This window comes from Pogona vitticeps, chromosome 6 (assembly GCF_051106095.1).
Source record: "Pogona vitticeps strain Pit_001003342236 chromosome 6, PviZW2.1, whole genome shotgun sequence".
In the NCBI taxonomy this organism is placed as follows: Eukaryota; Metazoa; Chordata; class Lepidosauria; order Squamata; family Agamidae; genus Pogona; species Pogona vitticeps.
The window spans coordinates 82,747,538-82,768,465 of record NC_135788.1 but is presented as its reverse complement, the minus strand read 5'-3'; the positions used below and the strand labels follow the sequence as shown (position 1 = coordinate 82,768,465).

The 20,928-nt window shown below is 41.0% G+C and overlaps 2 protein-coding genes across 3 annotated transcripts in view; one reads left to right on the top strand and one right to left on the bottom strand.

Annotated features, from left to right (window-relative positions):
• Nucleotides 1-1,907: 1,907 nt before the first annotated feature.
• FABP1 (fatty acid binding protein 1) lies at nucleotides 1,908-6,996 on the top strand. Its single transcript, XM_020807211.3, has 4 exons — nucleotides 1,908-2,296; nucleotides 4,395-4,567; nucleotides 5,124-5,216; nucleotides 6,881-6,996. Exons 1-4 carry the CDS (start codon nucleotides 2,230-2,232, stop codon nucleotides 6,929-6,931), a joined length of 384 nt encoding a protein of 127 aa, XP_020662870.1. The 5' UTR covers nucleotides 1,908-2,229; the 3' UTR covers nucleotides 6,932-6,996.
• Nucleotides 6,997-11,944: 4,948 nt separating this feature from the next.
• Nucleotides 11,945-20,928, bottom strand: part of SMYD1 (SET and MYND domain containing 1) — a 41,606-nt gene continuing 32,622 nt past the window's right edge. For both annotated transcript variants that reach the window (XM_020807225.3, XM_020807226.3), the window contains 4 exons: nucleotides 19,529-19,621; nucleotides 17,323-17,486; nucleotides 14,303-14,471; nucleotides 11,945-12,356 (listed from right to left, as the gene is read on the bottom strand). In XM_020807225.3, coding sequence (XP_020662884.1) covers nucleotides 12,198-12,356; nucleotides 14,303-14,471; nucleotides 17,323-17,486; nucleotides 19,529-19,621 — 585 coding nt within the window. In that variant the 3' untranslated portion in view covers nucleotides 11,945-12,197. The remainder of the gene's footprint in view (nucleotides 12,357-14,302; nucleotides 14,472-17,322; nucleotides 17,487-19,528; nucleotides 19,622-20,928) is intronic.

The window sequence follows — 20,928 nt, the reverse complement described above, 5'->3', positions numbered from 1 at the left end:
TTCCACTGTTCTTCTGATTGGTCAAAGCTAACTTCTGTTTTCTCATGGCCAGTTCTTCTAATATTTTTCTTTTTTAATTTATTAGCAAGCAATGGGATAAGAAAGAGGAAGAGAGAGCATGAGGGCAGAAGCTGAGAGGGCAACCCAAGCTGCATTTCCATAGCAGGGAATAAGATGTGCTAAGGATGTGACTCTCTGACAATATAAGTAGCACTTGCAAGAAGTACAGCAGTGTAAAAGGGAATTAAACAACCCCTGTATATAGTTTGTGCTTTATCTAGTGCTACAACTGCTAAAAACATTACTAAAGCCTGACAAATGATGGAAGATGCATAGTAACTACTTCAGGGAAGACAAAAGTCAAAGTTGCTGAGCTTGTTTTGATGTAGTGTCCCAAGATGTGTCAGATATACCTATAGTATACCCACAGTAAGCAGGAAATGTTTGTTCTTGACCAAAACAGAGAAGATAATTGTTGTCAGTGTCTTGCCTTTCTCAAGCAAAAAGGTGCTTGTGGTCTGAAAGCTATGTTACATTACTATATTCTGTTACATAGCTCTGCTTAAAACAGTATCCTGAGTTGTGTACAGATCCATAGGTAACTTCACCCAGGAACATGCAGAGACCCAACTCATCTATGAGTAAATGACCTAATGTAAATGACCCAACTGCAATGACCTAAGCATACCAGCTTTTAGAGAACTGTGACCTGGGTGTGTAGTAATGCCAGGACACCAGAGGATCCAGTCTGGGAAATGTCATCAAATGGGAGTGAACACCTTCAACGAGACCATCAGCCAGTTCAATGGCTCTGCAGGTTCATATTGTAATATGCCCACATTTTGGTCTTTTATGCTAGCTGTGTGAAGAGACAACTGGGCCCACATGTGGGAAATGTTTACTATTTGACTACAATATCCAAAATCTCACTGTCAGTATGGCCGCTAACCACACTGGCTGGGCATTTCTAGTAGTCTAAAAAGAAATTTCCCAAGATCTTTTGAGGCCTTTGGCAGAATTCATTCATTCATTCATTCATTCATTCATTCATTCATTCATTCATTCATTCATTCCTGGTTTTTTTTTTTTTTTTTTTTACTTATATACCATCCCATCATGCTAGAAACACTCTCTAGGTGGTTTACAACATAATTATGCAAAGAACTCTGTGGCTCCCTCCAGTGAGCTGTGCCCCATATTATTGACCTTGGAAAGCTGTACTAATCTTGAGCTGGCTACCTGAACCTGTTGGGATCAAACTTAGGTCCTGAACAGAGGTTTGATTATACTACTGTAGTTTAATCATTGCAACTCAGGGCTCATAGATTGAAAATAAAATTATTTTTCCAGGATGGCCAGATAGTGAAGAAGATATGGCTACTGCACCTTTAATACAGTACTTGTGCAGAAGAAGGCATTTCAGCAGGTGTAGCTTGCATGATAGCTGACACCTGCTGAAATTCTGTGTTCTAGGACCACTAAAACTAGAGAAGACTGTGCTTCTTTCAGTCTAGCCACCTGAAACTTTCTCCATGTGGGTTGAATCACTTTCTGCAGTTGTCTCATGACAAAGATCTCTGTGTTGCCAAATCGCATGAAGGATGCCCTGGTGTCCTCCAGATATTTTGGACCCATAATCCCTGCCTCTTGACCAAGCTGGCTGGGGATCTGGGGCTGACAAAAATTGTTCTCGAAACTTTCATCTGTGGTGTCAATCTCCTTGCTGCCTTCCCTTTTCTAAAGGAACACCAAATGTGGTCTTGTTCAATCCATTGCACAATGCTGCTGCTACATAATAAGTCTCATACATTTGGGACCCGATTTCAAAATGAGATCAGCAAACCTGATTGTCATGTTATTGCAGAAGTTGCTCTGTCCTCTGGAGACCTGAAGCTTTTGTTAAGTATTTTCAGCCCTTGCAAAAACACAGATTGAAACTCAACATTATTTAATTCCCTTTAACCTTGATTTTTACCAATATTCCTTCCTATGTTGAGGTCCGTCTGCAGTTCATGACCTCTTTGAAGAAATAGAAAAGGTACCTTTAACTTGGGTGCTGTTTAGTGATAATGTCTATCAGTCAGGAAGTTAATCTTTTAGTGGAGCCATAAAGGAGTGAGATCACATAACCTCTGACCAACTCCCAAGGCAACTGATCCTTATAAAAAGGAAGTTCAGGTGCCTGGAGAAGCACTTTTTTCTCTGGAGTGCAAAGAGAGTATTACCATTATGAGCTTCACTGGAAAATATGAACGCCAGTCCCAGGAGAATTTTGAGCCATTCATGAAAGCCGTTGGTAAGGTTTATGTTTGTGGGTGATGAATGCTTGTTTGGGTCCCTGGCCCTAGTTCGTTATGCCTCTGTTTCCTAATCTGTTTTAAAGGGGGATCTGAAATTAAGCAGCAAAAGGAGCATTGTATTTAATTGAGACATCAATACTTGTGTTTTGGATTCTTATCAGATGTTGTCAGTTGTTACTTGCCTCCTGGTATCAAAGGGTTCTATACTATATGAATTAATACCTTTTTCCATTCCTACACAGAGCCTAGCAGTAACATGTTACCTTAAAATCTGTGGCAATATATTGTATGTACCATGAAAGTGGAATTAAACTCTCATAAAATTCCAGAATTAATAATTCTCAGATTCCCAAGGAGGAATGCATCTCTGTTGGCCAAGCCTAAAGGGCCGTCCTCTGCATACTTACATGAGAATAAGTACCCTTAAACTCAGTGGCCGTTGCAGCTGACTATATGTAGATACACACAGAGAGGGAGAAGATGGTTCCGTGAGATTGATGTAGTAAAGTAACTAAGGGCATTTTTTTCAAAGATACTTGAGGACGATCTACCCATAATCATACTCATGTGCCACCAAGGCACTTCTGACCTATGGTGAACCTTTCTGGGGTTTTTCAGGTACAGAATATTAAGAAGTGGTTTACCATTTTCTTTTTCTAGAGGTGTTTGGCCAAAGGCATACAGGCTGGCTGTACTCACAGGAGGCATATAGGGAATCAAACACCCAACCTCATAAAATTCCAGATACACAAACCACTGAGCTATCAAGCCAAAATGATCTACCCATAGTCAAATGTAATTGTAAAAAAGGGAGGCCATATTACTGTATCTTTAAGAAGTGAAAGATGTTCTGTGTTGTAGCATGAACTTCTCTCATCTCCAAGAACATGCCAATGAGCTTGCTTTTGTTGCTGAAGTGATTTTCAGGACCTGAATATGAGCTTCCTTCTATGTTTGATTTCACAAGCCTGAAATGACTTCCTGAATCACCCTTGTGTAGTGCTTTAAGGTCTAATAATAGACTGTCTCTAACTATTGTTTCTGGCCAAAGAAACATAGTCTATGAAAAGTTTGATGGAGATTTAATGTGAAAATGCTTTCAGGGCTATACAGTACTAGGTAGGGCTCCATCATGAACTTCTCAGGTAGTCTTAAGTAGGACATAATCGTTTTCAAGTTAGCTACACATCTGCAATATGGGGTTATGACAGGTGCTATAAGGATTGCAGAAAAGGTGTGTGTATGTGAACCAGGTGTGTGTATGTTCTAAAGCACAAAGTTGATTATGTGGTGCATGATCTATTTATGTGGCATATTCCAGTCTTCAGTGAGTTACTTATTACTGTATATACCAAGGAATTTTCACATGTGTTTTTCAGAAACTGTGTTACTCTATTAATGCAAAGGCAAGAGTATTGTGGCCCTAAGAAATTGTTAAAGACTAACCATTTTTATTTGTCAATAAGCTTTCATGGACTGCAGTCACAGCAAGTGAGTTGTGGCCAGTAAACTTCTATGCCAAATACAACTCATTTGTCTTAAGGCACCATCAGACTATTTTTTTTCTCATGAGTAAGCAAGCCTCCCCAGGATTCTGTTGCAACTAGAGTGAGGGAAGAGCAAGGGCATTGACTTGCCTTTTCCTTACTCAACCCAATGAAAAATCCTGCTGAGCTTGAAAAACCAGAGTTGGTTCTGTGCAAAGGAAGTTCACTGTGTAACCAATTGTGCCTGGTGACTCCAGTTTCGGAGGTGCTGGAAATGCTTTCCAGGTTTTAGCTTGCACTTTGCAGGAGGAGTTCAAAATAGTTCCCACATTTTGGGGGTAGCATCCAGAAACTTGCACAGCTCTGTTAAAGTGCAGGCTTAAATCTAAAGTGGATTTACAGCTCCTTTGAATGGGAGTCAATAAGCTCCATTGCCCTCAATATGGAAGTCTCACCTTCTCTCACCTTGATCATCTTCTCTCACCTTGATCATGCAGATGGAAGCAAACCTCATATCTATCACAGGTCCTGAAAGCCACCTCTCTGAATATATTTATTGCTTGGTTTTTTTTTAATGGGAAGTACTCTTATTACTATTGATTCACAGGTCTTTCCGATGAGCAGATTGAAAAAGGCAAGGCCAACAAAAGCATCACTGAAATTGTGCAAACTGGGAAGAAGTTCAAGGTTACTTTGACAACTGGTGACAAAAGCGTGACAAATGAGTTTGTAATTGGGGAGGAGGCTGAGCTGGATACCCCAACAGGACAGAAGTTCAAGGTAGGGCAATATATTGCTTTTATTTAACCTGTGGCATTTTTCTCCAAACATGATGGTTTCTGCTGACAATGTTCAGATTCAGTGAACAGGACTGCAGGGGGTAAGCTGAGTTATTTTCTGCCATGAAGTGAAAGACAAAATTCCACCCCTCTGCACCCTGGTCAGATGCCAGCTAGACTATTGGATCTTATCCAACATTGGTAATAGGAGAGTATCCTTTATTACCTCTGAGGGCCAGGCTATCTGGGGACCCAGGAGAGGCTGGAAGGAAGGGAAAGAAGTTGCAGAGAGAGAGTTAAGTACTGCTGCTGCCTCCTTAGTTTCTACTGCCTTAGGCAGTTGTCTCACTATACCTAATGGCAGGACTGGCAATGCCAAAGTTTATTGGTTTTCTCCTCATACACAGTACTAACAATGACATATTGCACAAAATGCAGAACCAAATATTGCATAAGCAGATTTATTGGGTGTGGATAATGGTATTCTTTAGCCTTGTAACTGCACACTTGCCACTTTGTGGATATTTGAAGTATTCATTCCTTTTCTTCTCCCACAGACTGTTGTTAACATGGAAGGAGATAATAAGATGGTAGTAAACTTGAACGACATCAAGTCTGTAACTGAAATTAATGGAGACACCCTTATTAATGTAAGTACGTTTAGGCCAGAGGTATATCATATTAACAACTTTGTAGATCTTCATTGTGCTTCTGCCTTCTAATGCCTTGCAGGTGAATGTTCCTAGTGATATGGGCTGGGGTGTTTATATCCGTGCTGTAGACATTTACGAGTATACCTATTGCCACAGGCTCGAGAGTATGTTGTTGTTTTTCCTATTTTGGTGAAGCTGACAGTGTTCATATCTGCATAGAATTAGATGTAGGATTCTGAGCATTATTTCCTGAAAAAGTAACTTTTCCAAAACCTGGAGAGTTTATTTATTGCACTTGGGAAAATCATAGTGGCATGTCTTAGGTCATCTTCTAAGTGGGGAATAGACCCTCAAAAATATCTTAATGTTTAATCTCCTGGGGTAGCATAAACTTGATATGATTGTATCACAAGAACAACTCACAAAAAGTTTTATTCTTCTGAGGTTACTAACTTGTTCTTTGATGACATCCTGAAAAATTTCATCTCTCATTTATTTTCCATATAGCCTAGTTTTATTCTTTTTACTTTATTAAACATTCTAAAAAAACAATGTAATACCACTTTCATCAATTATTATATGCTAGAATTTAGACTTAAATCCAATCCGTGAGTTTAGCCCGACTCCATAAAATACAATCCCTACGCCCTTAGACTACCAAATGGGTGTCATGTGCTATATGCTGACTGAGGTCACACCAAACTGGGTCTCCTATTTGGCAGAGGCAGATACTCATCTTTAAGTGTGACCTGTAGCAAATTATATGTGCCTCCTCCCACACCGGGAGGGCCCCACTGCTGCTCTGGAGGGCCTTACAGGCTGCGTGGAATTCCCACAGCCAGGAAATCAACCTGACTCTCCAAAGTTTGGTGCTGGAAGGTTCTGGAGGACCATGCCAACTGCTTTCCTGCTGTGGTGGTGGTGGTGACGATATGTCGCCTAGTCAATTCTGACTTTTATGGAGATCATTTCAGAGTTTTCCAGGTAGAGAATACTCAGAAATAATTTACCATTCCCTTCTTCTGGGGGCAGCTCTGAGATTGTGCAGCTTAGTCAAGGCCACACAGGCTGGCACCGCTTGCAGGAGGCACAGTGGAATATTAAACTCCCAACCCCTGGCTCTGCATCCAGATTCCTCACTATCCAGCCAGCTGTAGCACTACTTTAGCAGAAAAATGGCTGCCGCGTAACTTTTCATATCTAGCCAGACTACAACTGACTGAGGCCTCCTCCTCATGTTACCTGCTCTTCCCTGTCAGACCAACACAGAAGAAGGGAAGTTATTAAGGATGCAAACAAAATGCACAAAAAATTCAGTGCTGCTGAATCTGATAAATTTAAAGAAGAGAGATCACTGGTCTTTTTAACATGAGTTAGAAATACCAAAAATGCAGTTGTTTCCTGCTAGCAAGTAATAAAACTCCCTCAGGGATATTGTTTTTAACTGTATACCCAGATTGTGCACACTAAACATGCATTAATAGGTATTTCACATGTGCAACACTGTTTTGCATTTCTAACTTTGCATTTTGAAAAATAAGAATCTGATATGGTTGGTTGGTCTCAGTTTGGAAAAATTGTGTATTCTCATTTGTGGATGTTGAGTATCTGCAGACGATGATAATAGAAGTTTAAAGGTATTGTTTTTCTTTCTTTTCTAGACACTGATCAAGGGTGACCATCAATACAGGAGTATCAGTAAGAGAATCTAAAACACGTAGGCATTTCTATGCTTTTGCTGTGTAAAAGTGGTTCAATAAAGTACAATTTATACAAACGTCTGTTTGTTGTCATCACTTGGCCAACTGCAGATAGTTACATCATGCTTAGAAAAGTTACTTTCTTGGACTGCCAGTCTCAGAACACCCCCCCCCCTCATCCAGCCATGTTACCTGGAGAATTGTGGGAATGGTAGTGAAAAGCAATCTTTCCAAATTCTGTGGCCACCAAAGCCAAGGCCACACTGAATTGTTTTCCTGCTTGACTCCCAAATCTCTAGCATGTCTCTGTTTCTTATGGTTTGACCAATATAACAGAGAATTGGTTAGTTGTAGCCATCTCTGGTGTTTTCTGCATCAGTTTTCTGATCAGAGAGCTCTGCTACTCTTCTGCTTACTGTCCCTTTCAAGTTTCTGAGATAATGAAGTATCCAGAGGCTCCCAGTGCAGTCTTTCCAAATTAGAAATGGCAAGTAAAGGAGAATATGAGTATTGATAGTCCTAAGTAAGGAGCTCTTTGAGAATCCCTATTTTTATTGCTGGGGTTCTCTGTAATATACCAAGCTAGGTATATTTCCTAGCTTGCAGGAAATGCTTAAGCAGTTCTGAAGTTCCCCATTCCCTGCCACCAGGTGTGTTTGCAAAACCAGTGAATAAGTTACCCTGCGGAAGGCTAATCATACCCTTTTCTCTCCTTGAGCGAGCACTTTTGTTACATTAGAGCATGCTGCACTCGGGTTTCTACAATGAAACTTCTAAGGTAGCAGTGTTTTTAAAGAATTGAAGCCAGTGCAGGAGGCACCACTTAGTGCACCCTTTATAATAATATAATTTATTGTCATTGTAAGTATATACACAGTATACCATGTCTAGTCTTTGTGCTAGTGGCATTCCCCATCAAATCAAGATACTTTTTGTGAATCTCTCTTCCATGTTCCCCTACCAGTTGGAAAGAGGATCTTTTCTTTGGCGATGTTCTCTTTGGGCAATCCAAAACCACATTTATTCAGTTTTAGGCATTGGATCAATTTATAGAATTTGTCCAAGCAGTATTAACATTTCCCTAAAAAATGAACAATGGACTTTTCTGTTTAATTTGTTTATTCTATTGTTTCGGTACTGTTCTAAATTATTTTTTACACTGAAGCAGCCATGTAATGTTGCTGCGCATGAACTTCCCCTCATTCATAAAGCAACCAAAGCAAATGGGATTTTAAGTAATGGGATCAGATAATGTACAATTCCCACTCAACTGGCACTAGTATACTGTAGTGGAAAGAAACTGACTGTGCTTTTGCGTTGCCATTTTGTAGTCATCCTTTGTTTCCCCACCCAGCAAGGGACAGAGAAGTCTTTCCAAGTCTCAGGGCATCAAATGAAGTCTCAGCAACCTGCTGTTGCTCTCCAAGGAGGGAGACAAATTTCAGGACAAGTGGTGGTGGAGAGAAGGTTTCCTTTGTGTGTGTGAGGCGGGGTGGCTTTACATTCTGAGCATCTATTGCCACTTAGTAACAGATGGCGCCAGGACTCATCGGTTCAGAATGAAGGTATTTGCATATGCAGTACACTTGTGCATTGGTGAAACATTGAAAAGCCATGAGCAAGGGGTGAAAGGAGAGCTAATGGATATGCAGACTTGATGTGAGTCATGGCAAGTGGTTCTTCCACACCATTATGTGGCAAAATTGAACTAAAAGTACTTTTTCCCCTATTCTAGGATTGCGCATGTGAGTAAAGGATTAGTACCAGGAGAAAGGCATTCAGTGATCTCTATAATTATGCTACTCCTGACTGACAAATATTAATCAATAATGTTGATTCAGGGATTGTTAAATGATCAGCAAGGAAGTCCCTTGTCCTTTTTCTCCTGTCCCCATAAGGTTGGAAAGGCCAGAGACTTAGAAGATGGGTCTCAATGACAGAGAAAGCCAGGGATTGTCAATTAACAAATGAGGGACATTTCGCTGAGATACTGGTCACTCAGATATGTCTGCATTTTAATTTTATCTTTTTAATCAAGTTGTGTCCAGGAAGAAGCCCTGTGATCCTTCTCTTTGCCTTCACCTTTTAAAAAAAACAGTGTTTGTAATACGCTATCAGATAGTTTCCCAGTTATGGCAATGCTATGAATCAATGGCCTCCCAAAGGTGCTGTTTTTAACATCTCTGCTCAGCTCTAACAAGCTCAAGGCTATGACTTCCTTCATTGTGTCAGTCCATGTCTTAGTATTTCTTTTTTCATGCTGCCTCAAACTTTTTCTCAGATTATTGTCTTTTTCAGTAAGCCTCCTCTTTTCATGATGGGCCCAGACTACTGGTGTATCTCAGTGTACATAGTAATGTTTGCTTTTAAGGAGGCTTGATCTGATCTAGCACCAACATGCAGATCTTTCTGGTGGTCCATGGTATCCTTAAAACTCTCCTCTAACACCACATTTCAAATGGATTTAATTTTTCCGTGTCAGCTTTCTTCACTGTTCAAGGTTCATATTTGCACATGGTAATCCCAAATACCATAATGACCTTCACCTTGGTTTCCACTGACACACCTTATTCTTGAGACAGTAATTATAAAATGTAAGAATGTGTTGTATCTACATACATATGGCCCTACCCAGTACCTTTTTTGGTCTTCATACTTTCTAGATACATCCACAGCTAAGAAAGGTGTCAAAAAGCCTTTACAGTTTGTGTTCTTGTTTACTGAGTTTCTTGGTCACAGGGTATTGGTAACGGGGTAGGAAATATACTGGTCACAGGATGGGAGACGGATTTCCATTGTAAGTGTGCTCTTCCTGCTTGTTGAATGAAAAGGGGGAAGAGTGTTTGGTAGCAGCTTTCATCCCGAGCAAATCAACCCCCCAATCTAGTCATCAAAGTGCAGCCTGGGGAAAAGAACCTAACAGGCCCACTGTGCCATTTGGAGCAAAACAAGGATTGGAGAGCCAACATCTCTCATGATGGGTCTTCTTGTTCGACCAGCCCTGGTAGCAGCAGTGCAGGATGGGGTGCAGGGATTCACTATGAGCCCCCAATGAGCCTTCTGCAAATCCTAGTAGTATCATAGGGTTTGGAGACAATCCCCATGTGTTGTGTATGCTGCAGGATGTGAACCTTTAGTGAAAATGGTGGCAATTATTGTGAACATTTTGCTACATTCCAGGTGATTAGGGGGTTGTGCCATTCCCAGCTGTGTATTGCCCAATAATAACATAAACTGGCTTTTCCCAAATTCTGAGTCCATTTGCCCAGATTGTCGCTGTGCCCATTTCCAAAGGAAATCAGAAGCAGTTCAAGCCACCTTGAAATCTTTGCCTGCCCTGCCTCTGTGACATCACGCAGCTCCTATGTTTAACAAAGATACACTTTCTGGACTTGTGGCTTGGCTTTGAATCACAGAGAATTCTCAGAGATTCTGCTGACATGGGGAAGCAGGGTAGAAGCATGAGCTACTGTCTCCTATGCTCTCTTTTTAACACAGGCTAATTATCATTCTATTTGATACAGGCTTTGAGGAACTTTTGCCTTCCTTAGTTTATGGGCTATAAGTCCCAGAAATGTTTACAACTGGCGGCTACCTGCGGCTGCTGGGGATTGAAGTCCAAAACACTGACAGGGCTAAATCCCCCCCCCCCCAAGTTCTGAAGAGTGATGAAGGAGAAAAATACAAGCTATGCAGTGCCTTGGATTATAACTCCCATTACTCCAAGACAGCAGGGGATCATGGGAGTTATGGTGCTACTCCACTGGGGGAAAGGTGCTAGGTGGAGGACAGCAAGCATGCTTTGTGTCAGTTGCCAATTTGGTTTCCAGCCCAGTGGCTTGCATGCAACACCAGTGTGACAGGGCGAACGAAAGCTTCTCCTGTCAAATTTGTGTTTTATATGTAGCTGTTGACACACGGAAGCCATAAGGAGGTGCCGCTGACTGTTACTGCCAGTTTATGGCATCAGTAAGTCATGGCAGCAAACAACCATTCTCACCCACCCACATGTAAGGAGTACAAATGACAGGACAAATCAACAGCATGATTTCCATCCATAGTGTTTAGTTTCAAGTGACTTCTGAACTTTAATGAAAAGGCATATCCTCTTGTGCACATCTGTAAAAGGAAGCAATAAGCCTGTAGTGAGGTGTTTTTTTTTTCAAACTCCCGCCCCAGGATCAAATTCCCTCACACATATTCAGTGTGTCCTTTCTGACCAGGACAAATGATCAGTTGCGGCCAGATATAAACATCATTTATATATGATTGTACTCCTTTTTTTAAAAATCCTCTATTGTCTACATAACATAAAAAAATGGAATCTTAACAATACCCACCAACTATAAGTGAACATGTCCCCAATGTAGTGCTTGTCATTCAAAGACCAAATTAAGACAAGGGATCTGTAGAATTTTCACGTAAAATAATGTTGCGGTTTTGTAAAAAATAGAATGACATCTTACCAGCGACTTGGCTAGTTCATATGCAGAGGTACAGCAGGAAATTTGCTCATTCTGACGGGTTCCATGGCCAGCTACTTCCAGGAGAGTCCAGAACTACAGGCAGTTGCATCAGTCCATATTAACAAGTGAGCAGCAGGCTTTTTGTAAAGTAAATAGCTCTTGATTGCCCATTTAAGACCACCCCCTCCCCCAAATACTTTTCACTACTGGGATAGCATGCAATAATATACTGTTTCAGGGGATGATCTGTTTTGCTTTCAGCTACTATATTAGGATTTGACCAAAGTTCCAAGGAAATGCCTCCTGAGGACCTCAAGTCTTATTTTTTTTCAAGAAAGAAAGAAACAGAAAATAAATAACACTGTTAACACTTTAGTGGGGAGAGTAAGGAAGACCGTTCCACCTCACACACTCTTTTCTACCTCTTCACCTTTTTAAGTCTTCTGCCATACTGTTTCAGTGCTGTGCCCAGCTTAATGTATGAATACAGTTGGCAAGGAAGCATTCATATATCTGTGTGTGACAGAGCCCCAAATGAACACAGGGTTTGAAGGTATGGGTGGTTGTAACTATTTTATTAATTATAATTATTAGTGGATATAGGTGGCTGCTGGGTGATTTATATATAAAACACTTCTAAACCAGCATGCTGAGCATTTAGAAAAACAATCTCATTCTGGAGCCATCTGCAGTCAGAACCCACCACTAGGTTCCTTGGTTTGTCACCTTCATTCTGTTCAAAACCATAAATGCTGATATTGCGTCAGCAACAGGAATATGAGAAGACACTTCCAGGGAAGCAAAGGGCCCTCTTATTGCTTCTTCTGGAAGATGCCAGGCGAAATCTCATTGGTGGGCTCAGGCATGATCTGGATCTGTTGGTTCTGTAGAGCTGCCTCTCTCATCTTGTAGTACATGAATTCATTCTGCTGGAACATGCGCAGCTCCATCTCAGACTGGACACGCATAGCCTGAATGCATGGAAATGAGAAGAAAAACACAGTTCTGGTTAGTCCTGATTCCATCCTGCCTGTGAGCCATGGGAAATAAGGGTCCAGTTCGTTATACCATAGGCTGATTATCTAATTCTTCTATGCTCAGTTGAACTTGCTTCTTAGGGGTAAGGAGTTATATGGGGCACAAATGGCCTATCAATTTAATATGGAAAATTCTGCAACTTTAGTGTTTTGAGACTGTCTTACACACATTCATGAGCATGTTCATAGCCCTACGGAAAAGGTAGGGAGCTGTAATGATTGCCTACTAGGGCCGAACCAGCAATCCAGATGACCTCATGACAGTGGGACTCTGCTCAAGCTACTCCTTTCACTCCGAAGTCTTCCCATCTTCCAATGTCTATTTTCCTTTCTCCATAAAGAGGGAGGCACAGAGTTCCATGTCTTTGTATGGAGAACTCTCCAGTTACCTCTGATTGCTGATTGGAGAAAAGCTATTTTAGCACACCACTTGCACTCTCAATAAGGAACTCCAACAGGGTGCAGCCGGATGGAATCCCACTGTTACAACTGATCTCTAATCAGAGATAAAATGTCTTCCCACTCAGGTCCCACCTGGAAGGTGAGCAGCTTATAGGGGGATCATCAGCCATTGGGTTAGGCTTACAGTAGGTAGGGAAAGAATATTAAATTCCTCACTATTGACAATGTGGTCTCTGACATGATGGAATACTGTGCAAGGGGTTTAAAGCTTTGGATGAGCACCGTGTTTCTCTTGCTTTGGTATACACAATGTACAGATCAATGCAAATCAGCCTGTAATTCGCCCCCCCCCATTTGAATTTTTTTCTTTGGCCCGTGAGAAGGCTTTGGAGCTGTCCTGTTTCAAGCCATTCCAGTTGGCTACAGCAGCAGTGACAGAGGCAGGGTAGTGTCTGCTCTTTGAATCCTTTCCTCCCCAAACCTGGTACCTGGGTCTACATGTTTTCCCCTAACCTTCTCATTCCCTCCCTCTCTCCTCCCCTTAAAGCTTAGTGCCATTCCAGTAGGACACTTAGGAGACCAAAGAGGGGGGAAACAGTGAGGAGTCAGGAGAGAATGAGGAGGAAATAAGTAAGCAGCCTTTGTTTGCAGCTTCATAGGGTAGCTCAACCATAAACATGCCTGCTGCAAATCTGGATTACCACAGCAGTGCTATCCTAACAAGCTGCAAATAAGGCTGATTGCCAATTTCCTCCTCTCTCTTTGCTGATTCCTCTGTGGTTGGCCGATGTAAATTCACCCAAGGAAACCTGACTTCCCAGGTTTGACTTCACATATATCTGTTTGCATTTAAGTTCTCTAAAATGTCTCTACAAGCAAAGCAAACACACATATACAGCAAGCACAGAAGGTCTGCCTGAACTGACAACAGAGCTGTAAACATCTAGTTTTGACACAAACATGGTTGTCATCAATATGAGAATTTTACTGAAAGTATCAAGAAATTCCTTGCAATTCTTGCTAGCAAGTAGAAGAATGTTACCCTTCCTCTTCCTCACCTGCAATAATAAAATGAGGATTCACATCCCTAGCTGACAGAAGGGGGGGGGAAGGGCTCACCTCCCCTACTATAAAGGCTAGAAACATGGCTTTCTTTAAATGAAGGCAGACATCTCATGAGACACAATACTGATAGAGTGCATTTTTGGATCCTGAATTACAACAGTATCCCTTTGACTACTGCAAGCTTAGGCTGTAACCTTTGCACCCGTTGTAGTCCCAAGCTCCTAACATGTATTGGACGAAAGCTGCATGGTTGTAGCTGGTGTAGGCACCAAAGTGCTACAGGCAAAGTATTTGCCACCTGGAACAGTTTCTGAACAGATTCATTCCCCAGAATCCACTGGCATCATCGTGTGAACATATAAGCATCCAAGCGAGCCCAAAAGGAACTTTTTACTATCCTTCTAACCACCTACCTCCAAATCTTTGGTAATTGGGTGAGTGGAGCCATGTGTCACAAGGAGAATCGCGTAGGCTTTACAAATCATTCCATGCCCTGCTTCAATGAGGCCAGCATGCCAGTGTGTCACTCCTGCACGCATGAGGGCCATTCCAAGCTGTGCATTGTTTGGGTGATAAAGTTTTCTGAGGAATACAAAGTAAGAAGCATCAACATTGCAAATCAAACTTTGCAATTTTTACAGATTTTTTGGTTGCATTCTTAGCACTTGGGGGAGATAGTTTGGGTTTTGTGTTCTGGTAGTTTTAAAGTTGGGGACACTTTGTCATCCATTTACAGCTGTCAAGATGACTGGGTGTTTCAGTGTGATGGTGTTTGTTTGCAACTTGCTCCAAATGGCACAATGGTTCCTAATTCATGCATCTACCAGATCTATCCCATCTCCCCTCCCACACTCCTAGCCTACTGTTTTGTATTGTGTTGCTTCTGTTGTGTTGTTGTATTTGGCCCATAATAAAAATTGGAGCAAGATAGAGAATGGACCACTAGCGTTCTGACTGTTGAGCTTCTTGTAGCACAAATCCTGGCAACAAGAGAATGTCATCTCAGAGGAAAGATCTCTTTCCCACCACTTGCCAGCTATACATTTGTGGCATCACAAAAGTCTATGCCCTGGTCTCAGTTTGGCTCAGAAATCTCAGGGAATGGGAAAATGAATTCCCATCTGAATGAAAACATTATTTTTTTCTCATGTGCAATTGTCAGATGTTGAGCTGGTGAGTCCATCCATCTATAAAAAAATCAAAACAAAAATAAAAATGAAAGTATAGTGACATGGTAAATACTAACAGATTTATTTCACTGGGAGTTTTTGTGGATTACAGCTGATTTCCTCAGACACATATAGTGCAATATTTAGCCTCCAAATTATATACAGTGTGCATATAATAGGGGTGGAAGGCAATGCAAGTGGCTATAGGTACAGAATTGAAATTTCAAAGTTGCAATAGCATTAGTAAGACAAGTAATGGACAGTGTTGATTATATAATCAACACTGTCCATTACAGTACTTGTCTTACTAATGCTATATAAACTCTTTGGCCGTTAATTCACTGATTGCTAGTCCATGAGGTGATAATCAGCTGAGCTTTGAAGCTCATATTTTTTTTAATTGTCTATTTTCCTGAGTCAATGTCAGGTTTTGAGGCTACAGTAAGAAATTTTGTCCATAGAACAGGATAATAAAGAAAACTGCTAAGTAATTTTTTTATAGTGAACTGAACATCCTTGGTCTATACTTAAGTTGTTCAACATACTTTGGAATTTGAAAGCTATATACACAGATTCCAGAGTATGTCAAAAGACTTAAATATAGACCAAGGATTCATAGCTTACTATATATATAAAAGCAGTCTCCTTTACTATCTTGCCTATGAACAAAATTGTGTAGTTTCAGAACCAGAAGATAAATCAATAAAAAAACAAACCTTTAATGTCTTTATCTTTCAGTCATCACCTGACAGGAAGGTAATCATTATAGCAACTGCCAAGAAGTTTATTATGCAGTCATCACTTTTGTAGTTTGTTGCTTATCTTTATAATGCTATTGTAACTTTGAAATTTCATATTCTGTTCCTATAGCTATTTCCACTAGGTCCTCACCCTTACAGTGTATACTGTATTTAAACCATCTGTTAGGTGAGGCTCCTATTTGCTTATACTGACTGAAATCCAGTACTAAGTCGCAACTACAGTAGGCCTATTGAATCAGTGGGGATCTGTTGACTCAATTCCTTTGCAATTTCCATTGTTTCAATAAGCTTACTCTAGTTACGATTTCATACTGGATTTCAGCTATTGTCACCTAAGGACAACTGTGACAAGCCCTCCTCTGCACACCTGGGCAAGGACTGATTATGAAACTGATCATGCTACCAGTCATGTGACCAGTTGTGTAGAGGAGCCCAACAGAGAAGGACAATGTTCTGCAGTTGCCCTTATGCGTTCATAAAACCCCAGTGGGATTTTCGGTCTTAGTTTTTAAAGTATCACAATACTTTTGTTTGTATTCCTCATTTTGATCTTGTTTTTGTTATACATGTTGAAACAGATTAACCTCTTAATTTAACTCCAGCCATGACAAAGCCCAGCATACTCATCTACCCTTCACTGAGCACACTACTGTGAGTGTGAGGAACACAAAGGGCAAAGCAGGGCAGAACCAGGCCTTCCTCAGCTCAGGACAATGAAGAATCTCTCTGTATAGGGGTGCTTGCAATACAGCTTGACTTGCTTCCCCCCACCCAGCATGACAGTCTAGCAACATGAAAGGGATTCCCAGGGAAAAAACTGGACTCCAGAGGCACTTCACTTCAGAGGTGGTTGCATCTGTACCACACTTTTTAGGAGCACAACCTGGGAAGCTGTGATATCTGATAAATACACACATAGTTCCTGAAGATTCACCCGAGCACAAAGAAAGAAGTCAAAGATGGGGCTGCACAGAGCTTAATGGGCTTGACTTTCAGTGCTCTGATGTCAAGGTGCTTCAAAATACAATGCAGGTGGAGGAAGATCAGAGCCTGCTGCTCAGCCTAGATGCTGATGTTACTGGGGCAAAGCAAAGATTTAGCTGTTGCCTGAACTTGATGAAGTTGCTTCAGGGAGATTTTCAAATGTAGAACCCCAAAACTAATTTTCCAAGTAACCTTTTTAAGCTATAATGGTTTCTACATCACTGGTGCCCCAAAGTAAATTCTTTCCCATGGAAGTGAAGGGCTTACATACATTCATACCTCTGTGCCAGTGAGTAATATTTTGGTTGTACAATAAAAATATAAGAGTTGCTGAATATACTACTAATAAAGCAGGAGTTAGGGCTCCTGGTTCCATCCACTTGTTTTGTACTGTAATTCCCCAAAGCCCCAGAAAGCCTGGTTAATATGTGGGCATTATGGGAGTTGTATGCCAAAACATCTGGAGGTCACTAGGTTGCCTCTCCTCTTGTAAAAAAAATCGGGACATCTGTCACATACAAGTAACCATCCACCATCCGTTTTGCGTAACCAGCTGCTTCCTCGACGAGCTGGAGGTAAGAGAGAACTTCTGACAAAATGCTTAGGATGCGAAGCATGTAAATATTGGTGTCGCCCAGCACTGGTTCTTGCTTTGCCAAGCACGCTCGGCATAATTTTACGACCTAGGACAAGCACAGAGAGTTTGGTCAATGAAGAGCAGAACATAACATGGCCATCTGTTCATCCAATCCTTAAGTGTAATAGCTCAATAATATTTTGTTTTAGTGACCCTTTATCTTACAGATGTTCAGAAGAATGTTCCATTGCTCATTTGACATACCTGTGAAGAAGGAATTCCTTTCTGGCAGAGTGTTGATAAGCTACCTGGGCTAGCTATATGTTCAGAATTGAGACCATAGATCAGTTGTCCTCAACATGCCATCTGTCAGATGTCTTGGAAGGCTCCATCCGGTGGAATGCTGGGGGTACTTACAATTTTGCCAAGGTACTTACAATTCTAGCTAGAGAGTTCTTGTTCCATAATTCAGGATAGCTCCCTGGCAGAGGATTCTAAGTTCCTCACCAAACTACACTTCCCAGCATTTCATAGGATAGAGCTATGGCAGTTGCAGTAGAATCACATTTGATATACAGTAACTGAGTAACATAGATGAACCCTGCACCTTTTATAAGCCAGGAGCTGCCCTCTAACACATATGGAGGACATCAGGTTGGGGATGGCTGACAAAGATCAGTGGCACTTTGAGCTGTTGTTATAACTAGAGAGTGGCCAAAATCCAATTGCAGGGAAATATTGTAACTTTTGGCACCAAATTGATGCAAGTTAGACGTCAATATAATCTTATCTATTGCATACTAAATTGCATAACTTTGTGTGTAACAAATAAGGTCTACACTGATTTTGTTATTTGCAATAATTTGCTGCCAAAAGTTCTGTCTTTTGAGTTTTGCTGGCAGCAGGATTTTAGGTTCAATGTAATAAGAAATTCTTGTAAGCTTCTCCCTTCTGCATTTTGCCAATTAAAAACAGATCAGAACAGAATACATTTTGTTTAACAGTTCTACAGTGATATAACTCTTCAAGTTGAAATCTAAACCAATGGATGAATAACATTAATGGGTTGATTAGGATTTTAGGTGATGTTGGAAACACTAAAGTTTCATAGAAAGGAAGTGGCAGGGATAGAACTTTGAGGATCATCCCTAAATTCAAGAAGAAACAGACAAATAAGGATCTAATTGTAGTGAATGAACTGTGCAGTAAAAGCCAGTGATGAATGTAAGGCTCTCAGTGAGTTAAAGAAACTTTACAATTAAGTGTACTCTGCAACTGAAGAAATCGTATGAAACTAGTTACATTAATCGTAATCAATTCATTAATTGTACTGTATTTGGCTCAATTTGAAAAAATCCAAGTAGGTATAAAGCCCTTCATTCTGAAGGCAAATAGCATGGTTTCTGGACCAGGCTATTTGAAAGGCAATCCCATGGACTTCAGTTGAAAAATGTGTTGTCTCACCTTGGCGGAGGGAGACAGCCAGACATTAACATTTTAAAAAAACTAAGTTGACTTTGGCAAGAAGTAAAGTAATGAGAGGCAATGGCAATGACTCAGAAGAACATCTATACCTGCACCTACACCCTCTCCACCCTGGTACCTAAGACACAGCAGGAGACAGAGTGGCAGGACCAATTTAGAAGTGAGGAGGGGGAGGGGGAAAGTGAGGAAACAAAAATTGTTCTCCTAAAATGTTGCCTGTTTAATCAGGGAAACCTTTGTTTTTAATGTCTTTAATCACGTAACAGGCTTAATAAATTATTGAAGTCTTGACAGAGAATGATCAAAAGAGATGACAGGGATGATCAAACACCTTCAAATGAGTCATGTGATCCACCTAAACCTCCACGACTCTGTTTCTAGTCACAGAATGGGAAGGCTGTTCACAATTACACTCCACTTAAGTATGCATTGAGAATGGGAGGACATCGCCTCACTGTATCCAGTTAGATGGTAAGCCTGTTCAGCTGTTAGCATTCACCACCATGGCAGAATCCTTCACTTCAGATGGGAGGTGGGGATCACATCTTGTGCCTTCTCCCCTTTCTGCAGAATAATGCTGGCATTAAGTGAAATTGCTCGGTAACCCTTGTCAAAACATTTGGACATCTGAGTAAGCAAGAGATCAAACTTCCTATGACTTACTTCATGGTATATCCCTTCAGAACGTGCTTTATCGATTTTTTCCAGAGTGTCCTTAGAGAACTGGATGACTTCCTTCACCACATCTGAAGATGGCTATATGAAGCAAAAGAAGGTTATTGGCATTTGCTTCTGCAGTTCTTCTTCTTGGGCTATCTAAAGAGCATCCATAACAGCTATCCTCTTATTCATAAAATACCAGGAAAAAAATGGCCAATATCAGTAGGGCCAATGTCATTTTCTATTATAGGCAACTGAAAAGTGAGAGTGTAATCGGGTAGCACAAAATGCACATGTATAATTGCGCCAGAAAGGGTCACTTTGCAGGGAGAAATCTCTCTTAAAAAGTAACCCTTCTGTTCATTACCAAACATTGCCAATGTTTCCAAGGGAGATGTTGGTTGTTCTTGACCACGTGCTGAAGGTACTGTGTGACTCAAATAAATCTGGGAATATAGTTCCCTGGCTCCCTCACCATTGTCTATAATGCACAACATTCCTCAGGAAGCAGGTTAACAAAGAAAAGCTGACAAAGCCAAAGCTTGAGAGGTGTTTCCTTGGAGAGTAAGGTAAGGCCATGAACTGTTTGTTTGTTTGATTGATTATTTATTTAATTATTTATTTAATTGTTTGTTTGTTTGTTTTATTTCTGTACCACCCATCTGGCAACCCAGGCCACTCTGGACGGTTTACATGATACCATAAAGCAAAGTATAAAGACAAACAATACAAAAACAGACAATAAAATAAAATAATACAATATTAACACATGAAAGCAGTATCAATAGAACATTAAATTAAAATAAAGAAAGCATGGCAGAGGTTGAACATTAGCAAATTCTGGTTATTTTAGCGCTATTGTCATAGAGTCCAGGAAGGCCTGCCTAAATAGAAATGTTTTAAATAATTGCTTAAAGGTTCCCAATGAAGGTGCTAGAAGAATATTGGGCGGGAGAGCATTCCACAGTTGTGGGGCTACCACTGAGAAGGCCTGGTTTCTGGTTACTCTTTTCTGGGCCTCTCTCAAGGTCAGCACTCTTAGCCATCCAGCCTGTGAAGATCTTACAGGATGGGCAGATCTGGTTGGAAGGAGGCATTCTGCCAGATAATGAGGTCCCAAACCTTTTAGGGCTTTGCATGTTAACACCATTACCTTGAAGTTGGCACAGAAATGAACAGGTAACCAGTGCAGGATGGCCAGGGTGGCAGAGATACATTGATGCCTTCTCACCCCACTTAGTAGTCTGATGTCCGAGTTCTGGACCTGCTGAAATCTCTGTGACAGCACCAAGGGCAGCCCCATATAGAGAGCATTACAGTAGTCTAGTCAACTGTAGAAAGCCTCCCCAGGAGATCGACAGTATCAAAGGCCGCTGATAGGTCGAGGAGGACCAACAAGAATG